Here is a 10,001-nt window from a genome sequence, read left to right as displayed (position 1 = left end):
TAACCAAGAGAAAGTGGAAATAAGACTTGAGTCGTTACCTGTAGCGTCGTTAATCAAACTAAGAGATACAAGGGAACTCATGAATAGGAATTCGTCTACAGCATCCACTTGTTGCCACATTTGTTTATATTGAGAGTGGCCCAAACTTCCATAAAATCCGTACTTAGAGATTAATGTGTGGTTCACCACACATTTTAATTCTTGAGAGGTGGAAGTGGTGGCTAAGCAGGCTATTGTTCCCGATATGGTGTGGGTCAGTGGTGCTTGAAGGTTTACTTCGCACATGGTCTCGGTTATTTTAATTCTTTCGTTATAAAAGTCATTTTTTTGTTAGCGCTATTCTGTCGTATCCGGGATACAAATCGTGTCAATGGCTCAGACCTGTCCTACGGAAAGACTGATATTGACTCTTGGTCAACTCAGACGCAATCATCAATGACAGTGCCTCTTCCACTGTCATCTCAGTGTGGACCTTTTCACTCGTCCTCCACTTTGAAAGAACTCTCATGGCCCGAGTGGGGGTCGTAGTTGTTATTTCTGCAATTAGGTGAGCTGCCGCAGTGTCTCCCCTCTCTCTCAAACTCACAGATGCCGCGAGAGCATGCCCAACAGTAGTAGCAGTAGTTTTTAAAGTTTGAATTTTCTCCTGCGTGATATTATACATGAGATGCGACATTTTTTGGCCGCCCGGGAATGCATAGCAAATATAATATGAATTTTGTAACATGAAGCTATATTTAATTCAATCAATTTGAGAGGAATATATTTTTAGAAAAAAACAATACCAACCGGCTGTCGTTGAAGTATCGGGAAAGTGATGCATAACAAATTCTGGAAATGTTATGGATTCAGCGAGCCAACTTTTGTATGTCAGGAAGTTATTGAGAAATTTCAGAGCATCAGGGTCTTGTCTTAAATTCAGCCTGCGCGAAAAATAATGCAGCAAATATTTTTTTTCCGAGTGAATAATTTTTTTCCCAATTCCAATATTATTTCATTACTTCATTGGCATTTTCTATTGAGTGGCGGATGGAGCCTATGTAAAATTTAGAAATAATAAATTTGTCGAACCTATGGTTATCCAATGTCCTAATGAGTACACGGGGAAGAACGTATGGTAAATGTGTAAAAGACATGGTAATCTATAAGTCAAAGTAGAACTGAGGGTATGATACATCAGATGTTATGCCCTAGCTTCATGATTAGTAGCTATGTTAAGTCACTGAACAATGTATTATTAGCCATATTTATGAACATTATTCTCTTCTTCTCAAGAAGGAAACATATTATGGATATAAAGTGTAACTGAGGGTATGATACACATTTTAAAAAAGCTAGATGTTCCCGTGGAAATACCCCCGTTAAGACGGTCAAAGGCTCCACTCCGCGGTGTCATAAAACGACCGTTTTCGAAGTAGAATCCTGAGGGTCAGGGATCGGAGAGTGAAGAAGGTATAAGGGTCTCAGCTGGTATCTTTCTGGTAGGTCTTTTTGTATGAGTCCCAGGAAAACAACTCACTTTTTCGAGGTTTGAACGCTTTTAATAGAAGTATGGTCTTCGATCGTATCCAAAGAAAACGAAATCAACTTCGATGAAACGTGCAATTACATCACATGAAAAACCTCCACTGTCTTCACCATAGACCATTTGAGAATCGGTGTCTTGAAGAAAAACATAAAAACGGTGAATGGTGAGCGTTAAAACCCATACAGCTTCAATAACCTTACCGCGTCGCGGCTAATCCAACTCCCGACGCGCGGAGACGAACCCTGCCGCGCGGTCGAAAAATCAATGTCATTTCCGGCGACGCAAACTTATTTCAAAGAAAACTGAATAGAAACCTTAAGAAATCTTCAACAAATGCTCTCATATAAGTTACTCCGCGCGACCTTGCCGAAAACCTATTTGAAACTCTACCTAAATGTAAAACTTTGTCGAAAAACAGTATCCGCCATTTTGTTACTGCAAGGTAAGAATTTATGGACGGTATTCTTTAATATTACGGAAAATTAAAGAAAAAACACCATTCCAACAGATTATGTGGTTTTTTATTTCGCAAGAATCCACCCATAACTTCACCATCCACTTACTTTGGAAGATTTTCAGAGAAAATTGAAGACGGGCGTTTTTATGGAAATTTGCTCACGTTTGAGCCTCTGCATCTCAGTAACGGGTAGGATATATGTCAAATGAAGTACATATCCATAAATTTCAATCATTTCTGAGTATACCTGCGAAGTTTCAAGTTTATAACTCAAAAAAAACTATTTTGTAATTTTGTCCGGCTTTTTCCGATTTCCGCCCACTGTGCGACGGTCCAACGTGATCGTGGACGTTATTTACCTCAGCAAATACCATAGGCTAATTTTATTTTCAATTGGGCTTATATTCCTGGAGTTTGTCTCAATTGAGCTTAAGCTTCGGTAGTTAGATCTCGTCCGCCTCTATGGTCATTACATTGCAGGAACTCCCAGTAGGTTGCTGCGAAATATTTCTGCAATGCTGTGGCAACATATATGGTTTACAGAGTATATAATTTGGTAAAAAAATCTTTTAAATGGAAAATGTGGTCTTATATAATAATGATAGGTTGATACGTTGATGGAATATTTCTCAAATACTGTTGACAGAGAATTGACCGAAACAATTTTTCCAAGCCTAGCAAATATAGAGAAACATTTTTGAAAAATAATCTACCATCCCCTCAATCACATTTGAAAAAACGGAAACCAGCAGATGCTAGAGAGATTTAGGTGTATATACATTTAATTATGGTTTGGACATTAATTAAAAACCTACCATTAGATCATACTTTACAGGAAATGTACATCTAGAAAAGGAATTTTTTCAACTAGATTACTTGATAGTGTCATTATGATAGTGTCATTATGGGGGAATGGTGTAAAATTTGACTATTTAGGAGCAGTATATATTAGATATTTACTAGAACTTGACATACAAATTATCGTAGGGTTTTATTATGGACATATGAGTCCATCAATACATCAACATCATATTCTCATTAGGGGAAATAAAAAATGACTACTTTAAAAAATATTCTTATTCATAAACTAATGTAGGCATCAGCACAACATATTTTATGAGAAAAAATGTAGGTACTCAATATTGTAATTTTCTTCAGGATCAAGAGCAAACACATATATCAATCCTAGGTATAGACTCAGTAAATTCAATGCCTCACACATAGAACTCAATAAGGGCACAAAGTCGACATGAGAAAATCTGAGAACAAGATATCTCTTTCGATATAAAATACATTTATACATTTAAAAATAAAGAAAAGTTCGGAATAACTCACATAGCAAAAAATAGTGTGAGAAAATTCTCAAATCAAGGTTATAATAGTGAGAAGACAACCTATGAAAATATTGGATTATCTGCAAATGAAATGGTACCAACATTCCTGGAGGAGTTGGGGATGCCCAAAAAACAGCCTAAAATACTCGAAACTAAAATTGTTGTTACTTCATCTTGATTCTTTTCTTCGGTGACTTGACGAGTAGGAGGCAGCAACCATTCCAATCTTTCTCCTAAGACTGCTTGCAAATAGGATTTAGGATTAATAAGGAGTATCAGTAAATGCCAACATTACAGCCATCAATGGGTCCAGCCCACCAGATCCAATTACCTCGTCGGGAAGTGGCAAAAAAAAATTCCGAAATATCTAAAATTGTGTTTTGGGGGAATGCAAACTTCACGGAGGATGTGTTGTAAGTTACCAAACGTTGTAGGAGTCGCAATTTTAATGGAAAATCGGTAATCGTTAATTACTCGAAATTTGTTCGAAGTATGGATATTTAAAGATAGCCAAAAAATTGAGAAAAAATCTAGTATCATGCATTTCAAGGAATTTGGCCTACGATTATTGCAAGTTGGTCAATAAATTCCAAAGTTAGGCCCATAAGAAAAGCATTGGAAATTTTTTTAAGGTTAAAAAAAATGCTTAAAATCAAAATATTGCTAAGAAAACCACAACAAAAAAATCAACCAAAAAATCTTGTACCTTATACGTTAAGGACCTTTTCCTACAACTATTGCAAGTTGGTTTTAAAAAATTCCAAAGATAGGCCCATAAGAAAAGTATTGGAAATTTATAATAATTATATAAAATACTTCAAATCTAAAAATGGCAAAAAATTTTGCAACTATAAATCAGCCAAAAAATCTAGTTTCTGTCAGAGACAATTCATGTTCCTGTGACATTTATAATTAGGATATAAAAGGAAAAAGCTTTAGTCCCGTAGGGCTCCAATGTTAATTCGGATCGATATATCTCGAAAACCAATCGACTTTTTCGAGTTTTCGGATTTTTCCCCCCGATCAATATTTTTTCCCCACCCACAGTAAAATTTTCGTCATCCCAGCACGTCCGGAAGTGGTTGGGAATTTGTATACGTGAATCAGTGGTCAGTGAGTGGTCAATGAGGTATGTGTCACACATCGGGTTGTATGTAATATAGATGTATATATTATAGATTGTATATATTATAGATCATTCCTAATACATAATGGGAGTTCTGGTGAGAAGCATATTCTCTCTAGAGATACCAAAGTGTTTCTGTGAAAGAATCAATCTGGATCCAGTGTTAAATATGGTGTGGAGGTGGGAAATAATGGTGTGATCCATAGGGACTATAGAGGGGGAAAAAGATATTACTTTACCATCATAGCGACCTGAATTACATATTTTTATATCTCCAGATGATAGAATAAGTCAAATAATTTTTGAAGAAATAACTATGGACGTTCCATTTGTGGAGATCAATGATACAGTCTCTCAGACTAATTGAGGTATGGCTGGCTTAGGGAGCTCTGATCAGCTATGGGCTGATATTAAAGGTATGAACATTTTTATCAGGCTATATAAGTAATAATATATGTAATCACTATTGAAGATGTTATCTAATCCTTTAATGATGTCTACTACTGTGGTGAAAGGGATGCTGGAGAGGAAGACTGCGTCAGAGGAAGAAAAGGATTATTCTACATGGAGAAACCGAGGTGTTTGATGAAGGGAGCTCTTGTAGCTCAAATTCTTCAATTCTTCAATGTTTTGGCTACATTGAGCTCAAAATTAAATTTAGGATGAGCAGATTCAGTAGTTTCATGTTAACTAGCACCTAAGAAAAAAGAAAAAAGACCTAAACTCTGATTAGATTACTCTGAAAAAACTTGTCTGAAGCTGATTTTTGTGCCTAAGAACTTCAAGAGTTTGAAGAAAAACAGAAATTTAATATGCAACAATATATGATAGCCTTATAAAGACCATTTTTGTAGGACAAGGGGATGGTAGATGCCACTGGAAGACCTCTGTTAAAATATAAAAAAAAGGAACAGGGGAGGAAGTATGTGAATGAGAATACCAATGCAAGTGTGAAAAGGTTAGGTCATAAGGGAAATGCAGTGACATCTGCATCAAACTAATTATAAAAATTTTAACCAGTGATGGTGATACTTATGAGAGCATTTTTATCACAGACCAGGGACTGTGTGAGAAAAAGCGATCGCCTTTTTCAGTATTCCATTAACTATTATCAGAAAATATTTGCTATTAAAATCCCTATTGTCAAGCCTGTGATGTCTCCTTGCTAGGCAAAAGTCTACTAAAGGACCACAAGGCTGGGAGACTACTCAGGTTCACAGCATAGTGTGAGGATATTGCTAGGGATCTTCTTTTGTAAATCAAATACATATTCTGCATATAAGCATGGTTTATTTAGGAAAAACAATTTCCTAAACTCTGCATTAAAATAAAAATACAAAAGGCAAATATCATTGTACTCATGATAAAACAGTAGTACTATACAAAATGAATTCACATCATTCAAATAAACAAAAGCCTTTTTGAAATAAATAACCTGAAGTACTATTCCACCGAATCTTTCATTGCCTTAGGTTATTGCTAAGTGAATAGTTCAAATGAACAACTGACTAGAGGAGGAAGAAAAAAATCAACTCAAACGGCCAATAGTGCACCACCTACCCCAAGGAGCCATTATTTCCTTTTCAGAGGCTTTCATTTCCCTAGCAATGCGCCAACTCCATCACAGAAATTTTCTCCAGTTTATCTCAAGCAGATTACAAATAACACATTTGAATGCCCTCACTTTCGTTGCTATCGAGGTCATCATTATCCCTTTCAATGTCAACTATTCCAAGCGGATTGTTGTCACTACAGCCACCTGCAACTCCCCCTCCCGACGGCCTATGTGCTGGCCACCTCCAACAGCACCACCTTCCTCACTGTCACTCAAAGTGGTGGTGGTGTCATCCAATCCATGACCACCTCGTATCCCACTGCTGCCACAACCATCAACTCCAGCACCACTGCCTGGAGGAAGTCCACTGCCACCACCAACTCCAAGAGGAACTGTGGTGGAACTTGATGTCATTGCTACCCGAGCATACTCATCCGTGTCAATGGACTTGCAGAAGTGGATTGCATAATTTAGTTTTTCACGGAGAACGGTCTGCAAAAAATCAACACTAAAGAATGAACTCAAGACAGATTGATAATGATGTACATTCTGTAATTTAGGTAATAAGAAAATAGGGCAAATATGTACGCCACTGTAGTTAGTTAACCACGCTAGAGTAATGGCAAGGGAACAATATTAAGTATCCAATTAGAGTCCATTGAAATATTGATAACAAAGTTGCAAGAAATTTAAATCCTAAACAAAAAATACATTTTAACAAAGGTATGAGGTTTGAAAAATTTATGGGCACATTGATAGCTTACCTTACAAGAATACCTTGGCATCTTAAGAAGAAAGAAGCATGTGTAACTTTCAGGCAAGAAGTGATCTGGTGGGTTGTATTTATCCAAAACCTGTGTAGAATAAAATATTAACCATATGATCATCATACAAATTAATGTTTACTCAGCAATGGTGGAAATATTGGGACATCCTTTACTTCTCAGATACTAACAAAGATAGGTGTACAAACCTTCAATATAAAGTCTCTTCCTCTGAGGTCAGCAATAGTCCTTGGAAGTCGAGTCCTTCCCCAAACAAATCAAAGAAATAATGATCGCTCATGGTTAGTGAACTCCTCCATCACATCCCAGAACCACTGACCAAGAGGTGCATTTACATCAACACCTATAAAAGTATCAAAACTTTTGCTACAATCCCATTAAGCATCTCCTACAATGAAATTTTATCTAATGACTCAGGCCTGAAGTTTTCATCATTTACTGAAATTTTAATACCTATCCTTATATCCATGAAATACGAGCGCAAAAATGAAGCACAACAAGACATAACCATTTAATACATGAGTTATGGTGATCAGATTTTATACTTCCTCACAGAAGCATTGAATTCTCACAGCACTTAGGAAACTACTTTGACAATCAATACTACATGATTTCGTTTTAACTTTTTACACTGTTTTAAATTATGAGAGAGGCAATTCACAAGGCACATCAACTCCTGAGAAAGGAAGCCAAACTGAGCCACCTAACTTCCTCCATATTGGCATTCATTGCAACAAACTTCTCCCAGAATTTGGAAAATTGATGATGTGAAAGCCTGATTATTTTCCAAATGTTTCTGATCAACTTTTACCACTTTTATTCAAGAAAGTAATAACCCAGCTAAAATTAAAAATAATCTTATATTTAGAAGTTTCTTTCACCTTTATAGGTGGCAAAAGATTTTAGAAGACTCAAAGGTATGTCTGGAGAGCCACAGACAATAGTCTCCAATTCATAGCCACTAAATAAGGATAAGAGAGTCACTGGTACAACTCGTGCCATGCCTTCCCTAACAGCTGCAACTTGATCATCAAATTCATGGAGTCTGAATACTGTTGAGTCAGGAAAGATCGAAAGAAAGACAACAAGAGAAATTAGATATCATGTGAGTCTGGTAAGAAAAATGAGGGAGATTATGACTATGGGTGGCTACTTCTTATCTATATTTCTGATAAATTATAGCTCATATATTCCGTCATCATAAAAATGGAAAATATATATGCCATACAACAGGGAACAAACTTTACAGAATAACAACTGACCTATAATGCAAAGCAAGCTTGACATATTCATGTCGATGACTAGGGGTGATTCTGCGATGGTGGGTAGACAAAGGAATCTCGTGGCCAGTGGATGATGGAGTTGAGAATGGCATTGCCACACTTCTAAATGCTGCTTCATCGCCAGCCATATCACGAATACACGTCAAACCTAAATAAAATGTAAAAATGTTTCATAAATTACAATATCTACATCTACCTTGACTTGCAAGTACATTTTCATTGTACCATTTCACTACTTTTAACCATCTTCACAACCATATTAACCATGAATGATGCTTAACCTTACCTGGAACATAATCACGATCAACTTCTGATAAGCCTGCAGGCGTCAAGGAGAGTCCTGCTAATTGCTTTCACACAGGTTCTGCTAAGTTAAGACTTAATGGGCTTCCAGTCCTTATAGCCACACCCATTAAGATTCCTAAAAGGATAATAACAAATAGCCATACGAGCAATGATAAAAGTCAAGAAAATAATACTATATAGTATCAGAAAATTTTATTATATCTTAACTAAAAATTATCATATATTGTTCCAAAAAACATTTTTTCCCAAATTAGTGAGAAAGTAATGAATGATAAAAATGAGATCAGTTTATCTCAATGGGAAAAGAAGACACCAGAGATCCAAACTTAGATACCATATACCTAATAGCATACCTAAAAACCTGAACATTCTCATATGGAAGGGAGTATTAGCTTGTGCATTGAGAAGGAAACAAGCATCTCTTCCAACGGATGATGCATTGCCATTAGTCGCAGCTGCATTCACAGAGGTTGGGGGTGGAGTGTAGTCATGGTCACCACGTGCATTGGGCGTAGGTACCAGAAGTGCAACGGCTCCTTCTTGTAGTTCCTCATACATTTCTGCTATAATCTCACTGTACCCTCCTCCACAGTCATCAACACTTTCACCTGAGGGCACGACAGGCAAAATGTCACTTAAAATGTGGTTCTACACATGATATGTTAAAATAATGATATATGTTTTAACACAATGGTGATGTAAATACATTGCAGCCAAGAAAATAATCATCATTTTCAAATCGTATAATACATTCTGTTCCCAAAACTTGGAAACAAAAGACACTCAAGTATTGTCCATTTTATGCAACTATTTCTATTCCATTGATGATACAGTGGCCCCTACACTTTCATAAACCATTGACGTTAGTATGTTTCCCCACGATAACTCTATGGAATTTCGTACATGACCTAAATACAGTGGAATCATCATCTATCACTCTTCCAATAATTGCTTACCCATAAATTCTAGTACTAGGGATTTTAAAATTCCGGCAAAGTTCCACAGCATATTATATGGAAAGCCTGATGACTTGTCATTAATATTTCATTAAACTGAACCAACTGGCTAAATGTATCAAAAAATATTACTTGTGATGTGACTGAAAATCAAAGAAGGTTGAGAATCAATTCTCATTTTTGGGAATATACATACCGACAAATTTTACTTTCCTCACACGATGAGGGAGTAGAAGAGCATCTCCGCGGAACAAGAGCTCCATCTTTGATACCATTTGACCAAAAACTGAGCGGAAACCAATAGGGCAAGCCAATCCTCCACTTGATCTTGACTTTTGAACTTGGATTCTATTCAGTTCAATCACAGGGCCATGCTGCCTGTCTCTCACCATTGTTTCTTGCACCACCTGGAATGAAATATCAAAGTTTAATTACATTCACATAATATTAATCACAAAAATTTATTTACACCAGACATAACGGTGAGGAATATTGTGTAACATATTTGATTATATCACAGCACTTGTGGAAAAATATCTGCTTCCTTACAAGGTATTACAGCTATGAGGTTATGAACAAGCAAACCTTTGGTTGGAAGCTCAAAAATACATCGCAATACAATCAAAAAATCAAAATCATCAGAGATACTCAAGATAAAGATGCTTTTAGGC

At 36.4% G+C, this 10,001-nt stretch overlaps 1 protein-coding gene and 1 pseudogene across 1 annotated transcript; both read right to left on the bottom strand.

The window, feature by feature from the left end:
• Nucleotides 1–5,715: 5,715 nt before the first annotated feature.
• Nucleotides 5,716–7,121, bottom strand: LOC124160352. Its single transcript, XM_046536194.1, has 3 exons — nt 6,974–7,121; nt 6,765–6,854; nt 5,716–6,492 (listed from the first exon to the last, which is right to left on the bottom strand). The coding sequence occupies exons 2-3, from the start codon at nt 6,783–6,785 to the stop codon at nt 6,172–6,174; spliced, it is 342 nt and encodes a 113-aa protein (XP_046392150.1). The 5' UTR covers nt 6,786–6,854; nt 6,974–7,121; the 3' UTR covers nt 5,716–6,171.
• Nucleotides 7,122–7,995: 874 nt separating this feature from the next.
• Nucleotides 7,996–9,722, bottom strand: LOC124160350 (annotated as a pseudogene).
• Nucleotides 9,723–10,001: the final 279 nt, after the last annotated feature.

Source organism: Ischnura elegans, chromosome 6 (genome assembly GCF_921293095.1).
Source record: "Ischnura elegans chromosome 6, ioIscEleg1.1, whole genome shotgun sequence".
NCBI classification, from domain to species: domain Eukaryota; kingdom Metazoa; phylum Arthropoda; class Insecta; order Odonata; family Coenagrionidae; genus Ischnura; species Ischnura elegans.
Note: the sequence above shows the minus strand (reverse complement) of the source record. Positions and strands in the feature narration are given on the sequence as shown.